At 38.8% G+C, this 24784-nt stretch overlaps 1 protein-coding gene across 6 annotated transcripts in view; it reads right to left on the reverse strand.

The window, feature by feature from the left end:
- The window catches only part of N4BP2 (NEDD4 binding protein 2), a 43070-nt gene extending 23946 nt beyond the window's left edge, over positions 1-19124 (reverse strand). For 2 of the 6 annotated variants that reach the window (XM_061994212.1, XM_061994210.1), the window contains exons 1-7: positions 18907-19123; positions 12032-12146; positions 11561-11733; positions 5847-6192; positions 2701-3916; positions 1744-1868; positions 464-552 (exon numbers count right to left, since the gene is read on the reverse strand). In XM_061994212.1, coding sequence (XP_061850196.1) covers positions 464-552; positions 1744-1868; positions 2701-3916; positions 5847-6063 — 1647 coding nt within the window. In that variant the 5' untranslated portion in view covers positions 6064-6192; positions 11561-11733; positions 12032-12146; positions 18907-19123. Of the gene's footprint in view, positions 1-463; positions 553-1743; positions 1869-2700; positions 3917-5846; positions 6193-7159; positions 7324-11560; positions 11734-12031; positions 12147-18906 lie in introns of those variants that run through there. The other 4 variants (XM_061994213.1, XM_061994214.1, XM_061994211.1 and 1 more) reach the window with 3 other exon arrangements.
- Between the last annotated feature and the right edge of the window lie 5660 nt (positions 19125-24784).

Here is a 24784-nt window from a genome sequence, read left to right on the forward strand (position 1 = left end):
AAATTATTAAGTAAATCTCCACAATTTCAAGCAAGCAAGCAACATTTGATAACTCTAGCCCTCTAGCTGGTCAGCTAGTACATGCCTCTTGTATTTAGGATGCAACTGAGTTTTCAAGTTTCATGGAACATCAAATATCACTTATTAATTAGTGCTGATCATATTTTTAAAGTAGCTTATAGTTTTGCTGGACATATAAAAAAGGAATAGATTTCCGTTTCCTCAACAATATTTATTTTTGCTCCTGTGTGCAAAGCACTTGGCTTCACCACTTGGAAACGAGGCCAGGTCAATATTCAGACGCACACAGAATATGACACTGGGTAATACGATTCCATTTTTGACTCTGGATTTCCTTGTATAACAACAGCTAGACTGAGAAAGATAATCTCATTTCAGAATGTACGGTTTTGCCATGCTGATCAATAATTGCTTTTCACACTGATAAAATCGTAATACTAACCAAAGCAACATAAGGCTTCATCTCCCATGCTTGTATGTTTGTGTTGTCTATTATTATAGGAGAGATTCTCGTTTCAAATGCTTCTTTGGCTGAAAAGACACACATGTATCAAAAAAAAAAAAGGTGATACAGTTAAATTCACTAGAATAGGGTGGACATTAACATTTATACTAACTCTATACTAACTACTCATTTATACTATTGTAGTATTTTTGAAGTAATCCATAATGATTAACTACTGTGTAAAGAATTCCTGCCACAGCTTGATCTGTTTCAAGGCCCTCTTTTATTTTAGAAATCCCCCCTCACATGTAAAACTACTGAAATATAGCATTATTCTTTTGAATTAACGTATGTATGATAATCAAAGAATGAAAATGCAGATATAAAACACAAGGTGACTAATCAATTAGTAAATTAAACTAAAGAATCTACACGATCACCTTAAAGTGGACTTCTTTGTTGCATACAAAATTCTTGGCTTTACAACAGTCTTAAGATTAGTCCACTCTGTAAACAGTATAAGATATGAAAAGTCAAAAGAGTTATTGTAATTTAAGTACACAATGATGAAATGTTTAGAATCACTAGCTTTGAGATCCAGCATCACTTTTCTGCAGGAATGAGTCTGAACAAATCATTGTTGAATTATATATTTATTATTTCTCCACTGGTTACAAATTTACAGCAGAAAAGTGATGATGGTTCAAATTTAGCACATAAAAATTTAAAAAGAGTTGTTCTACGGTGAGTTTAGCTGGAGCCACTGAAAAAATACACCTATTATGGAAAGAAAAAAAATGTACACCATCTTGTTTGTATAATTTTGTTTTAAATTTGCCAACAATTTAGTGCTCAAGAGAAAAAAAAAACAACCAAGAGCAGGAAAATATCTGCATAGGAGTCATTTGTATAAACATCCTCATTATTTGTTGCACATGCATATAGAATGGCTCATCCCAGAAGAAATATTTCTGGGCGATGACAGAGATCACCACTGCAGAAATGAGACACAACACAGAATACATACCATGAAGAGATCTGAGGAAAAAATAGTCTTTTGACAAAGGCACTGGCATTTTTAATTACAAAACACACAACATACAGAGGACTTCTGAGTTTGTGCTGCTATTCTTTTTCCACACACATATTAAAAAATACCTCCACAATGACATAAATGCCTGTGCTGTGACACAGGCATTACAAGACAGGCAGCTTTTTAAATAGTACACAAGCACTGCACTATAAACAAGCAAGCCAGGCCCTTAGTTGTGTCTCACCTCGTTTCCTGTTCCAGTCATGTGCTTCCTCTAAGCAATCAGGATCATAATGGTATTGTCCTTGTTTATAAAAGTAATCATCAGTACTAAGAATGATTCCACCTGGGTTATCTTCAAGCAAAGTCCTGTGAAATATCAAGAAGTAAACAGCTTTTCCTTCTTCTCTTCTCCAGCCCCGATCTCTCCTACCATACATATTATGTACTTAATCTCTTGCACAAAATCAAGATTATTTGGAAAGGAAACAGCAAATTTAGTTAAGGGGGAAAAAATGTTAAAAACACCCTCCAGGTAGAGCCAATCTATAATAATTTCCCTCCTCTTCCAAAGGATTAAGGTATCAAGCCAAAAGAGCTGCCACAGGTTCCCTACAAGTCTCATTTGGAAACAAGGGAGGTGTTTTTCCATCTACATCTGGTAACATAAATTCATATGTCAAATACATGTAGTCTTAATTGCACCAAATATTTCGGGTGCCAACCAAAGAAGTCTAGACTCAAGCAAGTCTTTTGGAGAGTTAGAAATGAAATCAGGAATTCAACCCAAGAAGTAGCCCACATACTATTTACACAAGAGAATTCCAACAGTGGAAGGGGAATTTTTGTCTATAAAGAGCTGGTATACTTCCATCCATATTATTGGAAAGAAACACCCAAAATGAACCAGGGCTTGAAGAACACAGCAGGCTTAATGATATTGAAATGATCCTGTGCTAACATATGGCCAGTGACTGAAGTTTAAAGCTAACTCCTCCTATTTCAGTTTCCACTAGAGGTCAGGGAGCTGCAAGCAACTTAGCTCTCTGCAGTTACTATTACTCATCATGCTGCATGTAACTGGCAATTAGGGAATAAGCTTAACTATTTACAAATGTCAGAAAACTGTCTCTGCCTGCACTATAAATTAAGTACACAATTAAGCAATTTCTTTTAGAAGCTCACAACATAGATGCTCTACCTTGCCAAATATGATTTTCCTGATCCTGGAACACCTCTGAGAAGAACAAGTACTCGACCTATAAGGTGCATCTTTTTTTTCATGTGACAAACAGGTGGCTGCTGTGCTTGCGAGAGGTTTAAGTTTGAGCTTCTATCTTGATTTCCCCATACCTTCAGAGATGGGTTGCTTTCCCAGGCATTTGAAATCACTGCAGAGGAAAAAGAAAGTCCTTTTTGCAAAGTATTAGAGTCTGAAACAGGTGTCCACTGCCCTGGACCAACAGCCAGAGATGTTAGAAAGCTGTGACTTCCACTGGATGGATAAAACACAGGAGCCATTAGATTCCAGTGCTGTTGAGGTTGATGTGGGGCAGAAAAACTTAAGTTATAAACCTGATGAGTTTGCTGGAAATCTGCAGGTTTTGGTGGTTTGAAACTGGATGTTTCAAGAGAGACGTATACTTCTGGAAGTGAAGTGTTCTGGTGGCTGTTAAAGGCAGTCACTACCTCTTTGTGTTCTTCTGGGAACCTTGAATTAGGATTTTCAGTGACAGCTGCTCCTAGTTCCAGAGGTCTTTGGGAAGACTCACTAGAACCAGCAGTCAAACTTTTTTGATCCGAAAGAGTATCTTGCGTCTGAATAGGAGTTCCACATGATATTTCTCCATTCAATTGTTTACAGATGTCTGAAACTACTTTACGATGAACATGTATTTCTGACAAATCAGAATCTTCCAGTATCTCTGCAAAAGTGTCTGATGCAGGTGGTAAGCTTGTCTGGACACTCAGCTGACTCACTGGCAGCTGAGAACAGTGTAAGTTCTCTAAAAACTCATTATTTTTCCCTGTTTGCTGTGCAAAAAGTAGGACATTGCAACCCGAATCAGATTTTTCCCACTCAGTACAGTCATCATGTTCCACAGAGTGTTTAGGTACTATTTGGTCATTTGCAGAATCAGGCAATTCATCACTCAAGCTGTAGCTCTGAAAGGTATTTTCTATTAAGGAATCCAGTTCCTCAGTCAGCTGCACATCAGGTGATAAGACGTTTTCTTTTTCTTCTTCAGAATTACTTTGTTCTGCAGTACTTTCCCTCATTCTTTCATTTGCAAGAGTTCTTTGCTGATTAACAAGAGCTAGTGATGACACTGCTGAATCAAAACCCAAGATTTTTGAAGATGCTACTCCTTTGGCATGGGTGGACAGCTCTAGCAGATAATCCATTGCGTTTTCTACTGTTGAGTAAGGTAAAGAGAACAAAACATGGTCAGCTGAACAAACAAAAGCTGTTGTGACTGCAGTTTTTTTACTTGAAGGAGTATTTATCACACCTAAAGAGAAGCGTAGTTCACCAATTCATCTTTTAACACACCTCCTGAAACTCCCTTGACCTGTTTCTAAGGCAGAGCTCACTACAGACATACTGCAATATATATACCTAAAAAGCATAAAAATTACTAAGCAAATAGCATCTAAAAATTAAGTTAAACTGGAAAAAATATCAGAAGTGGGTGTTTAAATGGATACTTATTTCTAACCTATCTAACAGAGGTGAAATAGTGTAAAATTAACTAAAAAACACTACTGAGGTCTAAAAAGGTAAAAGTATGCAAAATACTTTCATTACAGCTCAGCCCAATTGAAAATGTCATATCTAATATAGCCCGAAAAATCCCGTATTTGCATTAATTCTGTATGAAAAGCCACTAAATGGAGTATAGGGTGCCTGTGATCAACAAGAACAAAATGAAAACCTGGCACAAGTATTCCCTGAGCCCTAAAGCCAGGCTTCTATTTTCCTGAAATAGTATAGTAAAAAGTCTAAGTCCATTAAAGTCTAACTCTTTCTGCACACATGCTAAATAAAATCTTCATTGTCCTTCCATCTTGACAGCAACTTAATATTACTCATATGAAAGATGTTAATCTTTCAATTTTTAAACTACTGTTAGTAGTACTACACGATAGTGAACTCAGTGTGTTTACTGAATTCTCCAATAAGGTTCTAGCTAAATCTGCTATTCTAATGAAGGTAAATCTTATGAAGAGTTCAAAGCATGAATCAGTAACCCTATCAATTTTAAAAGAACCATTACAACAACAAACATGAGAGAACTATTAAATTATAAAGTCTGTACAATTTAGGTAAGGTAAAAGAGCAATAAAAGCCATCTTGGCTACCTAACCTTCATAACATAACAAAATGAGAAACTCTGTCTTTGCAAATATTCTTGTAAGAATCTTGGCTAATAACATCTGATCATATGAACACAAACTGATTACAATGCTACATATATGACTTATTTCACTGCCAAAGAACTCCTCGGATGTTACTAACCAGTATCTCATCCATTACTTTTCTTATAAGTGACCGAATTTGTATACAGAAAAATTTCAAATGCACAAAAGCATGAGAAGGACTGGGCACAGACACGAAAATAGTCTGCCAGGAGATGTGGGTATGTAGCTTGGCAGAATATAGGGGAAGAAACTCAGTCCAAGCAAGGCTGCAGAGTATTCAACATGACAAACAGAATTTATCCTGCAAAAAGTAATCCTTAGCGGAGACGACAAGATGATGGTGCAAAATAGAAAGTAAAACAAGGGTTGTTTGGGGTTTTTTTTGGGGTTTTTTTTTTTTTTGTTGTTGTTTGTTTGTTTGGTGGGGTTTTTTTTGTTGTTTTTTTTAAATAAAGTAAAACAAAAGCTCAACTCCAGTATTTAAGGAAAAGCAAATGCTGCCAGGAATACCTAGGGTATACCATTGTCTTAAAAATTGTGATCTAGAACATAAAATATCCCTCCTGCAGAAACAATTTATGAATCTAGCAGGTATGGCACAGAAACTAATTGTAAAAAACAGATTGTCCTCACAACTCTACCACTGCCTGCTCTGTGTCAGAGTGCAAGTCACTCAAACCGTACCTCCAGTTATGGAGCACACTGCTACTGCAAACTACCAGCCTCACAGAAACATTATCAAACTTGGAGAATCTTGCATGGAAAGAACAATAAAATTTAAAAATACCATGACACACCTCCTCATTAAAAGCTAAACTCATAAAGATCTTTGCAACACCCACATCAACTTTTCTGGAGTCACCCTAGTTAAGAGCTGTCTGCATATGGAAAAAAACCCTGTAATGCCAATTGTACTTTATTTACCTTTAAAATCACATTCGGACAGAACCATATAAACCACACTAGGATCAAGGTCAGAAAACATTTCAGATATGCTATTGAAGAGCTCTTCCTTATTGATGCTACACACTGCTTGCGACATCGAATGGCTTGGGTCCCCTTGGGGTACAGCAACAGCAGTTCTGTCAGAACTGCCATTCTTCTGAGAAGGACTCCCACCGGTTTTCCTTCTCCGTGGCATTTTGTTTTCTAAAACTCAGCTTGCTTTTTGTTTTGTTTTTTAGTTTGTTCACAGGAGGCTGACAGCACCAAACTCAGAAATCATAAAAGGCTTCTTGTAACTGGGATACACATAAGAGAAATAGCAGACCTGGAAAAAAGAGTACAGAGAAATTTGAATAAAATACAGAGTCACATTTCCATGTCTCCTATTTAGACAGCTAAAACATTTTAAAAAAAATACATAAGCATCCATGAAAACATTTTCTGGTCGGCTGCCTTTCTTCTTTTCAAATAGCTGACAGCTAAATAGCAGCTTTATTTTCCAACTAACTAGATACTGAATGAGTCTAGAAGAGAAAAGAAATAAAATTAAGTTTAAAAGAAAAATCCAGTTCACAAATATTCCTCTCCAAACACTTACTGATGACCAGTTAACTCTTATATTCTGTTACAATTCAGAAATTTTGCTCCTCTTACAAAAGTACTGGAAAACATAACAGACATTTCCAAATCTTCATAACTTTTCTTCCCTGCCCTGATCTTTTAAGAGTATACAGTTGGAGTTCTTCAACATTCTGACTCTGGCATAGGTTGCCTAGAGAGTAGTGTAGTCTCCAACCGTGCAGATCTTCCAAACCTGACTGAACATGGCCCTGAGCAACCTGCTGTAGGTGACTCTGCTTAAGCAGACGGGTTGAACCAGATGACATCCAGAAGACTTCCAACCTCAGCCTGTGTGGTACTTTTGTAATTGTTAAAAATATTTTATAGCTTTGTAAGTCATTAAGCAAGAGGTTTCTGTCCGTCCACCCCTACTTCTGCCACAAAGTATTTGAATATGTCTAGTTAAAACATCATGGCATATATAATAATTGCAATCACTGCATTAATCTTGCACAGAAAAGTGACTATTCATTGAAGTGCAGGCATAGAGTATGATATGGTCCCACTTTTCTTCAATGACATCAAAGCTGTGTTGTGTTCTAGTGCTGCTCATAAGAAACTAATTTTTACAAATAATTATTCAGAAAACTAGCAAACCTCAGAATCTGAAGTCAGTTACAACAAAAAGTCACTATTTAGTGGCAACAGTTATTGAGTAGGTCATAAAATACCTGTTTAAACATAAAGATTCATTTGTCATGTGGAGGTAAATCCATGGCAGCACTTCCAAGTTCACTTAGTCCTTCCCTCCCTGGATCACTGGCACACAAATGACAATCCCAGATCAATGCCAGATTTGAACAGCACTTCTGTATTATTCTCTAGCGATTTCTTCCAGCAACTGAGTGAAGTATCATTTAGAAGAGAGTGGACTGTTATGTTCCCAATCCATAGAAATTTATGTAAGAAAAATAGACAACTCCTGGATGCCAGGAGTCTCTACCATGTGGATATGTACCTTAGACAGACAAATGAGATGGATGTCTGAAACAATTAACAGGTCACAGAAGTCTGAAATGGACAACAAGAACAATATACAGAAAATGAAAGAGGCAGACTTCCAAAAATAAAAGAGAAGTGACAGCGGAAGAAGTTAGTTTGTCAGCCTGAGCTAAAACAATTGCAGCTGGTTTTTTTATTATGCTTTTCTTGGTTCACCTCTCTGATTAGCCATCCTCACATCACTCTTTACTGTCATAAAAAAGTATTCAAGCAAAACAATTTAAAAAAATACAGTAAGTAATTTTTTCAAACTTGTATTTCTAATCAATTTGTCCTCTAGCAAGTAAAACAGCTTCAGATCTAACTTCACACTATGTGTCAGTGCTAAAAAAGATGACTGTTCATCACTAAAACAGGTTCAGTGGCACAGAAGAGATCTTGCAAGGGAGAAAGGTGTTCACGCACCTTGATGTTACTGAGCACCAAGAGACTTTAAGAAGAACACTCCAAGTGTTGTCAGTGTTTTAATCCATCACTTATAATGATCAATCCTGTTAAGACCTGCTGTTGAAAAACCTGTTCTCGAGATCAGACTTGTAACAATCAGTTGCCTTACTTCACTATAGGGTATTCCCTTCCCAAAGTATTTCCTGTGTCAGACTGTGTATCTCACTATACATCAGGATGCTTTAACAAAGCCATACACTTCGGTCTGCATGAATCTCAAACAGCAAATTTACAGTGCATTGCTTCAGGACTATTGAGGCCTAAAACTGTTTATTGCAACTCATCACAGAAGGAAAAAGAAGGAAGAAGGGAAAAAATACATTGGTTGCCTCAGAACTTACACGCAGGTCAAAACTTCCGTGACTTCCACTACGTCCACATATGCTAAGGCAACGCACAAATCCACATTTTGTCCCATCTCTCCATCTAAAGTCTTAGGTTGAACCATTTCTGCAATTCTGCTATTGAAAAAGTTTAACCCACTGCCCACAATTTCATTTAAATACAGCATTTACCATGACCAGGATTGCAGACAGATATTTTGACAGAATCTACTTTATTTACTACAAGTTACTGGGCAATATCTTGTATTAATATTATCAAGCACAAAATCAAGTATATAAAAATACATGCCTGCACAGATACAAAGCACACTGTACTGAATTGCATATGAGATAAAACTAACATGCTTAACTGAAAGGAATAATTTTCACTTGCTTTTAAGAGTATGCCTTGAACTTTACAGAGGATTTTATCTAGGGACTTGCCTTTTCAGATATTCAGGTTTCTCTTCTTGAAAGAGAAAGAGTTTACTATGAAAAAGGAAATAATTTTGAATAACTCAACTGACAGACCGGCAGGTCAGTTTTATTCATTGGTTCTGGATAACATAACATGAGTCAGTCTGTAATTTGCTGTGGTTGAGGCTTTGGGGTTGTTTTCCCCCCAAGACAAAAATGGAGTTGTAGTAACATAATGATTTAGAAGAGCAGGGCTGCGCTGAACACACTGAAAGGGAGGGTATTCTAGACAATTAGCCACAGGCTGCAATATACTTGGAGTTTTGCTCCTCAGTTCTGAGTATCACAGTTTGACACATATCCAATTAGAGCAAACAGCTGTTTCATCTCAGCACAAATGAAAAACAACACTCCTGTGGCAGTCTAAACCTCACCTTTAAAAACAAAGCAAAACAAAATCCAAGAGCACCTTCTCCCTCATAATTCTTCAGAAATACACATCTCCTGACATTAAGGACCTTCTCCAAATTGAATTCTACTACCACAACCTTGTGTACAAAAAACCTGCCCAAATGAAAATTACCTTCCAAATTAAGCAATTTTACAAATAAATGAGATATTAAGATATCTGTATTCTCTACAAAATAATTTTCAAATCCTACCAAACTAGAAGAGAAACAGTAGAGTTGTCAGGTCAGGGTGCTTTAACATCATCTTTCTAGATGGCTAGAGTTTGTTTCTGATGGTAGGTTAAGAGCCTCAGGTGTTGCTGCCTCTGAGGAGCTGGATGGATGCATTACAGACATTCTGCAGGCACACTTAGCCAGAGAGCAGCATCCATTACAGTCTAACCAGTAACTACAGAAACAGGCAGGCACCAACGTAATCAACCTACAAGAATACATTTATCTTTTCTGTTTGACAGAACAATGAAGTGCAGAGAAGTGGCCAACCTCTTAAAGCAAGAGGATGGACCAAGATCTCTTTTCAATCCCACCGTGTTACTAATCACATTCAACTTTCCTTTCCAGTGAAAAGAAAACCAATTGTTTAATAAACCAGTTCTAAGAATGTATTTATGATTTCCATGGGGAATGAAAGATGACCAATGTTTCCAATAAATATATAGAGTTTGTCAGTTATATAGAAGAGGAAAAATATGCAAGTTTTTTCCCCTTCCTCTCCATTTTTTGTACTTTCATACCTAAATTGATAATCTAATTGATCAAGTATTACAGTCTTAGGAAAATACAATAAAATTCTTTCGTAAACCATGGAGTGACTTTTAATCACTGTACTTAGCTGCAAAGGAATTCCCATCTTCCCAAAAGTTCCAATTTATTTTCATTAAGATAGATTGTTCATAAAAGAAATTAATCAAAAAAAAAAAAAAAAGAGATTAAAAAACCCCAAACCCTCCAGGCTCCAACATAAGTAAATTGTAACTTTGACTTAATTGTAAATTAGCTATCCTTACTCTTTTTTGAGACACAGAACTAAAAAAAAAAATCAAAACATTTAAACCTCCAAACAAAAATTTAACAGGGGGAGGGAAGGAAACTCCCGAAGACACTCCAAAATATCTGTTACTTTTAAAAGATTTAATATTTCATTTATGTTTGGAAATAATTGTTAACATAGACTTATCGTACACAATCCATCACATTGCTAACCAGTACTGCTATATCAGTAAACTTGACATGAAGAATTCTTCCAGAAATTTGAAGAAAATTTAAAGAATCAGGGCACACATGCATTTTCTAAAATTAAGCTAAAAGAAGCAAGTCATGTTTACACTGTGGCTACATTAAATTTGTCCAGCTAAACATCTTTTATCTTCCAAAGCAAAAGCTAGAAATTCCCCCCTGCTTTCTAAGAACTGCTATGTATTGTTAAAGAACTGTATTTTTGCAAAATATGACAAAAGCTACTATAAAACAATATTGGGCAACATCTGACTGTTCTAACATTTCTAGAGAAATAATATATCTTAGGCTTGAGACATGCATTGTTGTTTCATTATCAGCATAATATGTATATGCAGTTGCAGAATAAAGACCTAATGAAGGCCTGATATATCCATCTTTTACACTTCTATGTTGTCTTAGAAACCACATGTGGTAGCTTGCATTTTCAAGATGTATACAAATTCTTCAGTGGACTGACTGCAAGTCCTATTTCACATACAATCTTAAGTATAGAAAGAGAAGGAAACAGGTAGCATTCCAGAAGAGACAGAACACATAGAATAAAGGAATATACATACTAAAGTACTTTTTAAGGGAGTTAGTTGATAGGAAAAGTATTCACAAAGCTCTTGAAATGGAAGATACTGCACTGATAAACAATCAGCAGAAAACATAATTTTTTGAAGTCAGTAAGAGAATTTAATTTTAAAGCAAACAGAACAAAAAACATTCTAACTGCTATTCAAGGTTTACTAACAGCATTCAGTGGCACCTGACACCTCTGGTTTTCGTGATCAAAAGACAATAAGTCATCAGTATTACTTCTCTTCCTTTTATAAGGATTAGGGAAGTCTTCAGTCTGGGCACAATGTAACATTCAACCACATTCAATATAATCACAGCTGCCTGATTTGTGTATATTTTTTTAATTTCTCTGATGAATTTAATGTCAACTCCATGGAAGTTGATGTTTTGGTTGGTTGGTTTTAGTTTGGGGGAGTTTTAAAACAATTTTAAATTTCAAACAATATGTAACATTTAGCATGTAACGCTCATTTGACTCTTCTGGCTTTTAAAACACACACACATACACACACATATATATATATAAAATATATATGCACTGACATTCTGGAGACTGAAAAAAAAATCTCTATTTGTAATTCAAATAAAATAGTAATGGCACATAACTTACATTTTCAGCCTCACTGAGTTGCCCCGCAGTGGGTCTCTTCTCATCTTTCCAAAACCACAACTGACAGCACACTTAATAAAGATCTGCTGTTAAAAAAATATGATGCACTCTTCTGTCAGGAAACCATACTTGCAAACACACAAAGCAGATGTCAGCAGAAGTGGATCTCCCTCCTGACAAAGGAATTATCAGAACACAGAATTGGTATTTTGCTCACAGACTGTACAGCTTTGCTTAAAGTTTTAATTGTGCAATACACATAATTGTTTTCAGTAGATTAAGCACAGTTAATAGTTTACTGACAAAGTACCCAACATGGCAAGTTGAGTTCAAATGTAAGTTTTCCTAAGGATAAAAATATCTACTTGATTTCAGCTACTGATTTCTCAGCTAAAAAAGCTGACTTATATCAGGTAAAGAAATCATATAACAGCAGCAGAATTAGTTAGGAATAAAAATAAGTTTCCTCACTTGTCGTTTCACTTGGTTCTTCACCACAGCTCTTAACCATCTTGGAAAGGTCAATATATCCATGCTGGTCAAGAAAATATTCATTCCATCATGTAGGGAATTAGGCAAAGAAAACCTGGTATGTGAAAATCAGAAAACATAACTTACACCACTGATATGCAGTGCCTTACTGATGCAAAAAAAACCCCTGCACTTCTGTTCACCAAAGTAGCTGCAAACTCCTAATCCACTGTGTACACACCAAAGATGTTAGGTCTACTCAAAACTCAAATTAATTCCAGTGTACATATTAATCTAAAGCTCACTTTCTTGTCAACAGTCTTTTGCTTTCAATCAAATAAAAATAATTTTAAAACAACAACAAACACACAACCAAAAAAAGAACAAAACCAACCAAGCTACGAGCATACACACCCAAATCATGTAAACAATTTGGAACAACTATTCTGTTGTACTCCTAACATGGTTCGATTATATAGCAGTCTTGACAGAGATGGAGAAACCCATCTCCCATTTTGCCTCTAACCTCATTCCACTGCTCCAAAGCATTAAGAATTGCCATCAAAAAACATACAGAGCACTTCACATAAAAACTTGATGATGAGAATCTCAATTTATTAAGTAAAGGGCAGGCTGCAAGCAGAGAATGCTATTCATTCCACTCTGAAACACGTGGCTTCACAAAAACCACACCAGAGAAGGCTAGAAAGCCATTCATCAATTTCAGAGGACATTTAATCTCCACATATAAATTCAGCCTAGAACAGAACAAAAGGATGAAGTATACCTGGTAATAGTGTAATGCTATGTATTGTTTCCACTACTCAGATGTCTGCTTTCTGAATCAGATCCGACTAGCAGACATGTTAAAACAGAAAGTTTATTTCCACATTTGTTCACTTGAACTTTGAAGTCTTAAAAGTGACACAAGTAAGTATTTAAATACAAGCATAAGCAGAAAAAAGAAATATCTGGTGAAATCAAACAGACCAAATCATTGTACTCTCTAGCTGTAAGCAGCTTTTGTTCTCAGACAATATTTGAGCCATCTCTCTAAAAAAGAGAAGGTAAAAAGGGGAAGTAAAAATCGGAAACACCTTCCAGCAGATTTTTCTCAATAAGTCTAAGAGTAGCAAAGGAGACAGTTTGGGAGACCTTTGCGTTCTTCCATTTCTGCCAGCAGACAGCAACAAAATAGGCCACCTAAATGCTTTGTTATTTAATGTGAAAATTTATACTCAGATAGAGACAAAGCACTTTTAAACACTTGAGGCAACTTTTCTGCTCTTCTCCTTTTCCCATTCAGTGTTATTCCCACTACTTGTTCCAAGGGCTTTGGCTATTTCAACGGTTTTACCTAAGGACCCCTTTTTCACATCAAATTCTGTCAAAGTGCAAGACACTGACACATATGGCCCAGTACACTTGCTTTCTGCAATCTGCTCTGCTATTTTCCCACTTCTTTCATTGTTAAGCCTTGTGTATGGCCTTGACCAGAGGCAGCTGCAAAAAAAAAAAGTCTTGCTCTGTGTACAAAACATAAACTTTGTCCATCAACTACACATCCAGTTCAAGAGTACAAAAGCAGCACAAACTCATCCAAAGTACATGCTTAGGAGGTAAATAAAACTTTCAGGAAGAGCAGAGCCCTGTTCACTAGGAAGGACTCAAAGTCTCTTCTCCACGTCAGGTCACAAGGAAAAGTCAACCCGCAGAGGTCGTCAGCTGCTGCTTGACAGGTGACAGAAGCTGTCAAACCCCATATCACATGGTTTCCTTTTAAGCCAGAAAGCTGCTATTGCTAAAGGATCACACTACAGGTGAGCACAAGCTCCCAGAAAGGCACTCTCAGAGACAGGCAGATCTCCTGCTGAGTGTTCATGATTAAAGCAGTGAGGTAAGAAGAGGAGAGGCAGCAGTAGGAACATTCTCGAACACCAAATCTGCTTGATAAGAACTACTTTTGTACTCACCTTCCTTTTGCTATATGTAAGAGGTCAAAAGTTGGCACATGGCAAAAAAACAAGTGGGCTTGGGACTATGGAGCGTGATTTTTCTGACAAGCCGGAAAAATCAATAAGTAGTTATTTTCCTTACTTAAGTGGAGAGGATTGTAGCTTGGTTTTTGGGTTTGGTTTTTTTTTTTTTTCCCAGAAAGTAACAAGTATCTGCAAAAATCTAGGAGAGCTTAGAGATACCAGATCCTTTTATAGCTTCCCTCCTACGTTCTCCAGTAGCCTCCCATGCAGCTCACAGCCCTGCTCAAGCATGCTGAATTAAGGGTTACCTATGTCCATGCCAAATTCAGCTTTGAGATGCAATCTTCCAAGAGGTAGAGCTCTCAGGTTACTGTGAGCTGTCCCAAGTGCGGACTCCATACAGCTCAGCTGCTTTGCTGCGAGCTATGCCCAGTCCCCAGAGCAATGTACATAGTGAAGGAGATCAGCCTTGAAGCTGTGATAGTGCTTTTGCAGTTTCACATCTGCAATCACTACCACTGCTTAAAATGGTATTCCTGCTCATTTATGAAACAGCAAAAAGAGAGAGAACTCCTGCCACATGGAGCTGTGACTTGCCTACACCATGTTTCCAGAGACTCGATCCAAAAGTCAAGCTGAAGGGCAATGAATACAAGTAACATGTTTCTGCAGAACTACAGTTCCTCAGCAACACAGAATTACCTTTCGTATCCTGTCCAGATGAACTTTCATACCTGTCTCTTAAAAGCCTTCATACAGACAGCAGTGCCTGGATCTTGTAATGCGAGGCTTGGTGCCTCTCCAAGTTGCTGGAAATAGTTTGTAATCTTTTACAAATTGCATCTCTGGCAATACCTAGCTAAGAAACTACAATGTAGTCTAATGCACAAAGCACTTTTGGCTGACAAAAACCAGAAAATATAACATTATAAGGTTGCCTAAGACTCTCCTAATTAACTTGAATACTACTGTATTCTGCTGTATTACCGTTTCCTTTCTTCTTAAGGAGTTTTTGGTTTTGTTTTTTTTTCCTGTGACTGAGTCCTGACCACTTATTATTATCATTTATTTTACTGCTGGAAAATTGGCATACGGGCAACAGCAAGGGTGAGGGCTGGTTCCACCAAGATGACAAGACTAAAAAGAGAGGTGTTACTGATGATCACATGTGATGCTTATTATTATGACCACATAAACGCAGGTGGCATTACGGGGGAAGGAAAAGTGGAACAAAAAAAAGAATATTTGTTGAGAGCTTTCTGCACTGGCAGCAGTCAGGGCTGGCAATAAATGCAAATGCTACTTCCCCAAATCTTGGCTTGGTTTAACTGTTGGCGCAAATAAAGACAGGCTTACTTTTCTTCTTATAGATGATGCTGTAACTCTAATGTGGCTGGGAACAAAGGAAAGTGGCTGTCAAAGACTCAAATTCCAGAGCATGAATCTTCAGACCTACGTAGACACCCAACAAGGCTTCTACAATGTGACTGGGTCTCGGTTCTGGTGCTTCCACATACTCTCTGTAGTGTGTGACACAGAACAACTCAAAGGCAGCACTGTCTGGACAACTTTCTGCAGTATAATGTCTTCTTACCTGAAGGTCTGCTTAAGACCTTCAGGTCCACAGTGCTGCAGTCTGGTGATCACCAGCTGCCACTTTCCTCCTAACAGCCTCATATGGTTCTCAGTTCTGTGACTCCAAATGAGGGTTTGTTGCACACTAGGGCAAAGCTGAAGCACAAGACTTTAAGTTCATTGTGGGTTCAAATACAGAAACAAAATTAAGATACATTCAGGTTTGCAGAAAGCTCTTGCAGGAAGAGGAGACTGAGGAGATCATGACTGCCAGAGCATCACAGCATAAGGTGCACTAGCACAGATTTTTCACCGAGAAGTTACCTATAAACTAGTGACCTCAGAACAGCAGCAGCCACATCAGGAAGCTGAGGAGCCAGAAAGAAACATAAAGCTGTGTGCGAACTTTTCTGGTGGTTCACATACAACAGCAACACAAGAACCACTCCAGAATTTCCCAAACAGGAACATACTAGAGACACGTAATACACTTAGCCAACTCAAGTTACATCATACAACATAAAAAAGCAAAAGAAATCATATTTAAGAGCGAGATAGAAATAAGAATATCTTATTCATGTAACCATCCTAAGTATTTTCTGACTTAAAAAAAATAAACTATATATCAGCTCCTGTGCTGGAAATTACATTACACAAACCTACCAAGACAATTATATCCACTTCATGTGTTTAAATGCACTTCCACTGCTGAAGCCACCAGGCCAGTTGAATACAGATTCATTACATAGATATTAAAAAATAAAAATTATTTTCAGCTTAATGTACACCACAGATAGATGACCTCGTCCTGATGTACATACATCAACAAAAAGCTTACAGCCTCCAAATGGCTGTCATTACTTACTTGATGGAGACTTAAACCTGTCATTTACCTTCAGAAATTAGTTCATATGAGCTTAATTTATACGATTGCAAAAAACATCAGGGAGCTTAATTTATACGATTGCAAAAAACATCAGGCAGGTCCATTGAAGTAGTTTTAAATGGTGGTTTAATACAGGTCATTTTTGAGATTGAATACAGATCAGTTACACAAACCAACCCATCAGTAGATCAAAAACCACCAGTGGGATATGAGAAGAAACAGATGGAAAACCTAACTTCTTCCATAACCATGGCTGGATTCAGGAGAAAATATCAATGTATGGCCTTACTTAATTCTAAGAAACAGTGTAACTGACAGCTAATTAACACCCTACTGATATGTTTTTATAGTAGCAGAACCTCTACAAGAAAAACAATGGCAGCAACTCCCTAAAGCTCACGGATTAATAATTTAGGAACTTTTACCACAGCTAAACAGAATTACTACTTAAAATGATAATTAGACTGATTATGTCAGACATTTAGCAGAGACTACAGATCAGTACACGGTAGGAGTGAAAGACAAGAGACCATGCAACACCTCAGAAATGGAACCCCAAACTCTCTAGTACAACATATTTATACACTGATTCAAGTCAACAGAATTCTCTTTTGTAAAATGGACTAGTTCACAGGTAACAATCCATCTACACCATAAAGTGAGACAACTCTAAGTATACCACAGACATTTCTTAACACCATGCCTAGGCTAACATTTTTGCCAGGTAGTATTACACTGGTAATACCAAGAACCTTGTTTCCCTCTATGTAAACAGTGCCTTCCCCAGATGAAATGCATTAATATAATAGAGGAACAGTTCTTAAAAATAAAAGTGTAAACAAGACCACAAAAAAAACCCAACAGGCATCTCCACGGTTAAAAACAAAACAAACCCAAAACACAACAGGAGACAGCCTATATAGAAAAATGAAAGGATTCTTAAGATGTGCTTTGATGCTGGTAAATTTCCTTCACAAGCTCTCCCCATCATCTATAGGAACACATATTACTACAACTTGAAAGTGTTGCAAACAGGTGACACAAGCAAGTCCTGCCCTAGTTATGGTGCCTGGATGAGTCAAGGCTAAAACTCTCATGCTTACAAACACATACCACACTTAAATTTTTCTGCCCTTCTATAATTTGCCTCAGGTTTATAACTCAACCTCGGGCTCTCCAATCATATCCCAAGACATTTTATCTAAAGCCTTTATTCCAGTGAAGGAGAAATGGATAAAGAGCAACATGATTATATTATCTGCCCTTTTGCTTTACCCAAAATACTTTTGGAGGCTTTTTTTCTTAAATTTCTATATGAATTGCTCTCATCTTTTCAGTGCAAGGTCCTACTGAAAGACTTGAGATACATTTAAACTCTGTCAAGAAACATTGTGTCTCTTAAGAGCCAAACTGATCTTAATAATTTAGAACAAGAATTAAGAGAAGTAGTAGATATGAAGGTGGTTTTTTCTCTCCTTTGAAGTCATGCTCCTCTGAAGCCCCCAATGATCTTAACGGCACCATGTCCAAACGTGGGGAATATTATGCTACAGTAGGAGTGACACAACTTCAAAAACCACACAATAAACACATTTCCCACCTCAAGTGTTCAAAAAGAACACCTTGAAGTACTCAAAATTTTACTTCACTTTGCACGGGGTTAATTTATCTTGTGGGGCTCTATCCTTTGTGAGGTGCTTTTAAGGTTCACAGGCACTCCAGAGCGTTTGCTCGGGACAAACTCCAGCGGCCAGGGCCATACCACGGGCCGCAGCAGCCGGCAGAGCACGACGGGGCCGGAGCCTGAGTCGTCCCCAAGGCTGCCGGGGCAAGAGTCGGCGTTTCTGAGAGGAAGGCCGGGCCGAGGTGAAGGGCGAGGAAGAGTTACCGACGGGGCAGGGCAAGGCACGCAGCCGGCACCTCACACCGCAGTGCTCCCCGCAGCGGCTGGTACGGGCCACCCAACGGCAGGTCTACCCACAAGGCCCACGGGAAGGCCGCGGAGGAGGGCACGCCCGATCGGCTGCCTCAGCCTGGCGGCGGAGGGGCCCACTCGCCACTAGCGACAGCACTCCCCCAAGCCGCGGGCCTTCCCCGCGCAGGGGAGCTGCTGGCGACGGTCTCGGGCCCGCGGCCGAACCCCTGGCTGGCAGCCGGGCCCGCCGCGCAGCAGCTGCCCCACTGCCTCCATCTCCCACCCGCAGGCAACTCCTCTCCGATGACGCCTGAGGACAGGCCCCCTTCAGCGCCACCGTGCCCGCCACGATGCGAGAACACAGTGAGAGGGGAATAGCCTACAGCCGCTGAGGATCCCCGCCCCCGAAATGGCGGAGGCCACGGTGAACAGCGTGGACCCCGCGCCCTATAGGGAGCGGGGGAGGATAAGGCTCCTCCCCAGCCCCCGCCGCTTCGCGCCAGACCCCGCCGGCCTTTACCTCCCGCCGCTCGTCTCGCTCCTTTCCGCCAACGGCGGACGCAAGGACTAGGAGAAGCTGCCCGACGGCGGCCGAGGAGAGGGAGAAGCTCTGGCGGAGCTCGCGCCGCGGGGCCACAGTGCCGCTCTCCGTCCAGCCGGGGAAGAACAGCCCGGGAGGACGCTCCGCGCCGCACCGGCCCCCTCCCCCTGGCCGCCCGGGGCCCCCGGCGCCGCCCCAGCGCGCCTCGCCCGGCCGCACCCGCCGCTGCCTGGCGAGGGGCCAGCTCGGAGGCCGAGCCTGCGGTGGGCGGGGGCAGAGGGTACTGCTGGGCGGCTGAGGGGAGCTCGCGGGCAGCGCTTGTCGGCGAGGCTCGGCATTTGGCGTCAGTCGGGGCTGGTCGGCACCTGTTGCTCCCAGCGAAGGATGTCAGGCCCGGCTGTGGGCCGCCTGAAGGCAGCTCTCCTCACCGGGAGACGGCCCTCACCACCTTGTGCAATGGTTACTGATAAAACTTGACCGCCGATACAGTTTCACGTATGCATCTTGGAAAAACGTAACTGTACGCTCTACTGGTACGGGAAAAACTGTGTGAAAAGAAAGCCCTTGCCTGTAGAGGGCATATTGCTGTCTACAGGACGTGTGCTAGTTCAGTAAAGGTCGAGAAGAGTATCGTGCAGTCTATTAGTCATGTAGTGACAGGTTTCAGGTCTGTAACAAAAAGGATTAATGCTCAGTTTCTGGTGCTGCTGGCCTGACTTACTACGTCTTTTCTAACGTCGGAGCAGAAGAGACGGTTCCGGAATGATGCAGTGGATCTGCGGGCTAACACTGGAGGAGAAATGGCATATAAGTGGCAGACCAGAGGTAGTGAGGCTTTAAGGAAGAGTGAGGAAAGGTGAAAGCCTGTTCCTGACAGACCTGAGATGATGATAACTGCTGCAAAACCACCATGAAGGGAACTAGGTAGCTGAACAAAAGTTTTGAATTTATCAATACGAGGGACACAAATCTTAAAATATTTTTTTTTAAAAAAGCCACAACAAAACAATACTCGAAGAGGTTCTACTGGGATTTTTTTTCTGTAATTTTAACGAAGTTTGTTGATCTCAGAAATTTCAGTCAACAAACAGGCATTAAAATACAACTGGAACATTAATATTGAAGTTTATCCTTTACCGATTTCTAAGAACAGGACTTCATTACATACCTGTAGGCATCCTTGTCAGGTCTGTCTCCCTGCCTGCTCCAGTGAGATAACAGTCAAGGTCTCTCATTTCTTCCTGCTTAGTCATCTGATTCGCAGGAGATTGGTGCCTTCCTATGCTCCATTGTCTTGAGATACTTCCACTTCATCTGTATTCAGCCACCTTCCATCAGGGCACAATGCCTCACTCTGATCTTCCTGAGGAACGGAAGCAAGGACCTTCCACTGTAAAGGGAGAAGCATTTCCTCCCAAGGGGAGTAAGGTTGCCTCCCAGATCCCTCTCATTGTAATTCATCACATTCAAGAGCAAAGTGTCATTCCTGAGCCTCATTTGTCCTTCTTTTCCTTCAAAGAAGGAAAGGAGAAGTGTGTTGTAGCAGACCATTAAAGTACTGCTTACTTAGCACCTAATCTTAACATGCTTCACAAGAAAGACCATGAAGTCATGGACAGCTTTGTGTCTCAATCACTTGTACTTCCACTGTTGCTTCCTTCTGGGACCTGGAGATTCCTTCCCTGTAAGATGTAAGTTTAATGCCAATAAAGAATACACGTGTGCGAAAATAACAAATAGTTTTAAGGTCAACTGTTTATGTGCAGGTAGCTCACTACAGTTGTCTTGCGGAAACTACAGAAGGGTGCTCAGTGTAATTCCTCTAGAGCTGGTGGAGATCACAGCCCCAAAGTGCTGCCTATTTGGTAGCACAGCAACTGGAAAGAAAATAGTTTCTATATATAGATTTGTATACATTTTGCAATAACAGTAATGTTGGAAACGTTGAAATTAGTATTCAAATAATCTAATGTTTTTTGAATTAATTTTATTTAGGCATTACTAGTCTGCCTCTCACTTTGCTATTTCACAGAATCACACAGAATCTCAAGGGCTGGAAGGGACTTTGAAAGTCCAACCTCCCTGACAGAGCAGGACCTCCTAGAGGAGGCAAGGTCAGACAGGAACTCATCCAGGTGGGTTTTGAATACCTCCAGAGAACAAGACTCAACAACCCACCTGGGCAGTCCATTCCAGTGCTTAGCTTATACACTGAGCAATATTTAAATAAAGGACAAACATTTACATGTCTCATAAGATAGGTGAAGCATATACATACACATGCATACTCATCCACAGCATGTGCTGGAAAGTTTAAAAAAACAAAAAACCAAAAAAACCTGTCTCTTGCTGTGAGTCATAAAAGCAAAATAAATAGTTATTCAACACACAAATATTGCACATGTCCAATAATCTGGAGGAAAAGCCTTGATCCAAGTATTTTTTGTGTGTGGTGTCAAGTGATGGTTTCATGCATGTACCAGGAACTGTTCCCTTACTTTGTATGTTCAGTGTCTGAATGAGTATCAGAAACAAAATCATTTTTCTTTATGGGTGTGATGCTGGTAATATGTTAATTGTATGTTTGGAAAAATAGGTCATGTAAATTCCAGTCTAATGACTATGTCTTTATATTTTTAAGGTTGCCAAAAAAAGAGGAAGAGAAGTTTTCAGTATGTTCCAGCCTGATAGCCTCTGTTAAACTGCACTGCCAGTGGGGTGTTGCTGCTGGCACTTGATACTTGAAACTATGTTGTTCTTTGCCAGTTGTACCTATTACAGTATTTGACACCATGAAAATGCCAGACTAATTTGGGTACTAGCAGACTTCTTGCTACCACATTTTAAATAGGAGGGATTTTGGTACCTACATAACTACAATCACATAATAGCCTTTTTTTCAAGTATATGTCTTTTGGTGGGGGGAGAGTTTTCACACAACTTTTTCCACAATAATCACCTATTACCTGCTATTGTTTCTGTAGGGTTTATTTTTTCTATTCCTTTGTCTCTATATCTACAATTGGCTCATTTTTATGTGGAGTGGTTTGAACATGCACCATGTAATCTGTGCTGTTTGGCTCAAGTGTTTAGTCTGGTCTTCACTGAATGCTTTAACAACAGATTTTCCATTTCAGTTTCTACAATGCTGCCTTCTCAAAGTAAAAATACCATGCTCTTGCTTATAACTCACAGTAAAATAATATAAAAGAATCACAGAATCTTAAGGCTTGGAAAGGACCTTGAAAGATCATCCAGTCCAACCCCACTGCCCGAGCAGGACTACCTAGAGTAGGCCACACAGGAACTTGTCCAGGTGGGCTTTGAATGTCCCCAGAGAAGGAGACTCAACAACCCATCTGGGCAGCCTGTTCCAGTGCTCTGTTACCCTCACAGTGAAGAAATTCTTCTTTGTATTTCTTTGGAACCTTTTGTGTTCCAGCTTATACCCATTGCCCCTTTTCCTATCATTGGACATCATTATTACCAGACATAGTATTATTACCATTACTATATTGGACATAGTATTATTACCAGAATTGGGCCATAAAACTAAGGAAATGTCAGTCTCTTAATGTTTCTGATTATACATAGCCTAAGAGTCTCAGCAAATTGTGCTTTCCTTTCTTCAATGCTCAAATAGTCTTTGAGGGTCTATAGTTAAAAAGATTAGATTATATTTCAATTTGAAAGCACAACTTGCAGCTAAACTTTTGGTTTGATGAACATCTTGGTGTGGCAAGAAAGGTACTTTGTCAGTTTTAAAGACTTATTTTTACTTACAGTAACATGTTTAATGTACAGTAATATACACTGAAGCAAAATGCCTGAGAAATTAAGGTGCATTAAAAATTCACGCATGCCTCCAGTAAATCTGAAATAAGTTCCAGGAACTTAAGGTATAGTTTTTATCATTATATAGAATTTTACTTTGGGCCATTAATATATACAGTCAAAGCCTCAAATTATCGTTTTTCCATCCTTCAGAAGAGAGAGATGAAAAGAGCCCTCATCTAGTTCCTGCAGAAAACATTTTCATAACAGTTGATTCAGTCCTTCCATGCTATAACCATTCCTCTTCCCAAGGAGCCTTCTACATTCTACTGCCAGTTTTAGGTTTTATTTACCATTGGTGGAAATAGAAAGTGTTAACTCCCTCTCTCTTTTATTTTTAATGGAATTAACTTAATGCTGATTTAAGATATTTAACTTGGCTTCTTAGAACGTCTGTGTCTCCAGTTAATATTGCTTTGTCCATGATCCTGAAGCTTGTGTTCTTACAAAAGATAACTCCTTCCTCAATTTGATTTACCAAGTAGAAATTTAATTCCTTAAGTTAAAAAAAAAAAAAGAGGGGGGCAGAGGGGAAGGATAGAAGCTTTATAAAAATTAATGGTTGCAGAATAAGTCACATGTTGCTTCCCCTCCACCCCTCTACAGAGTTCAGTCAAATGCATAGTGAATTGTGGTGCTTTATCCCCATAAAGGAACTCCACATCTGGCTTCTACATTTTAAGTATATTTATCTTCTGTTCTGTATAGCCATTGATTCCGTAGTTAACTACAGAAACAGAACGGTATCACTGCAGTAATGCTATTTTAATCATATATACATTTTAAAATTCCAAATAGTGTATTTTTACTACACTTATATGAAAATGATGCCTACATTTCCTTTATACAGTGTTCTGTTTCAGTATTGTTTTAAATGGGAAAAAAATAGTATTAAGAAACAGCAAAAAATCTGAATCATGGACTAATTTTTGTCCCAATGAAGACAATAGCAAAAACTCTGCTATCACATTTTCAGGTCACGCTAATTCCAGCAGTAACACTAATGAATTGAAAAGTTACTTAATAAATCTATATGGTGATTCACCCACCTATCAGTAAAGTATCCAAGGAGTTTATATATTAATAGTTGAATATTAATAGTTGCAAATTTTCAAATTCTTGTTTAAAGATATTCTAGACTACAATATTATTAATCTTAATTTAACGAGATACTCCAGATATACTGCATAACAGAAATAAAACTTCCGTATTATACCTGGTATACTAAACATCACCAGAATATATGAACGACAGATGCTTATGGTTTTGGAAGTCAGATGCAGAGAGATCATGACAATAAATGCTGTAATCCAAGAAGTAAAAAATTATACTTAATTTTACCTTCTCTGCAGGCAAAGAATGAGGTCATACTTATATGGCTGAGAAGCCTTACTGCTGCTGAATTTGGAATAAGCTTGCACTTCAGTTTTGATTCATAGTGAATCTGATTCCTGTGTTGGATGTTCTCCACCATATTGTTTTTATCAATCTGATGGGTCTAATGTCATCATATCAAAAATCCATCCTGATCTGTTTAAACTGCAGAACGGAAAAACAAACTATGCTTAATATGCCTCATTGGCACAGGGTAAAAAGTAAAAAGCTGACTTTCATTTTAACTCTCATGTTTTATCTGACGAGAATCCCCACCTTTATTTTTAAAAAACACATTGATACTATCCCACAGCAAATTTAATGTCAGAGATCTTAGAGATCAGTGTATTTAAGACATGGTCTAAGAACAAAGCTAGTGGTAAAACTGAGTATCTCTATTATTTTTTTAAATCAGATTTAATTTCTATCACTGCAGTAATTAGACCAAGCTTAATAGAAAAAAACCACAACCTACTAAAGTTTTACACTTTTGTAACTTCAACATCCACAAAATATCTTGCAATAAAACCCAAACACAACCACGAGGGATCCATTTTATACATGAGTTAGCTGAGACCTCCTCTCAAACAATTTAACTACACTATATGATACTATAGAGTAGGTTAAGGGATAGCAATATACTATGCAG

Source organism: Colius striatus, chromosome 3, assembly GCF_028858725.1.
Source record: "Colius striatus isolate bColStr4 chromosome 3, bColStr4.1.hap1, whole genome shotgun sequence".
In the NCBI taxonomy this organism is placed as follows: Eukaryota; Metazoa; Chordata; class Aves; order Coliiformes; family Coliidae; genus Colius; species Colius striatus.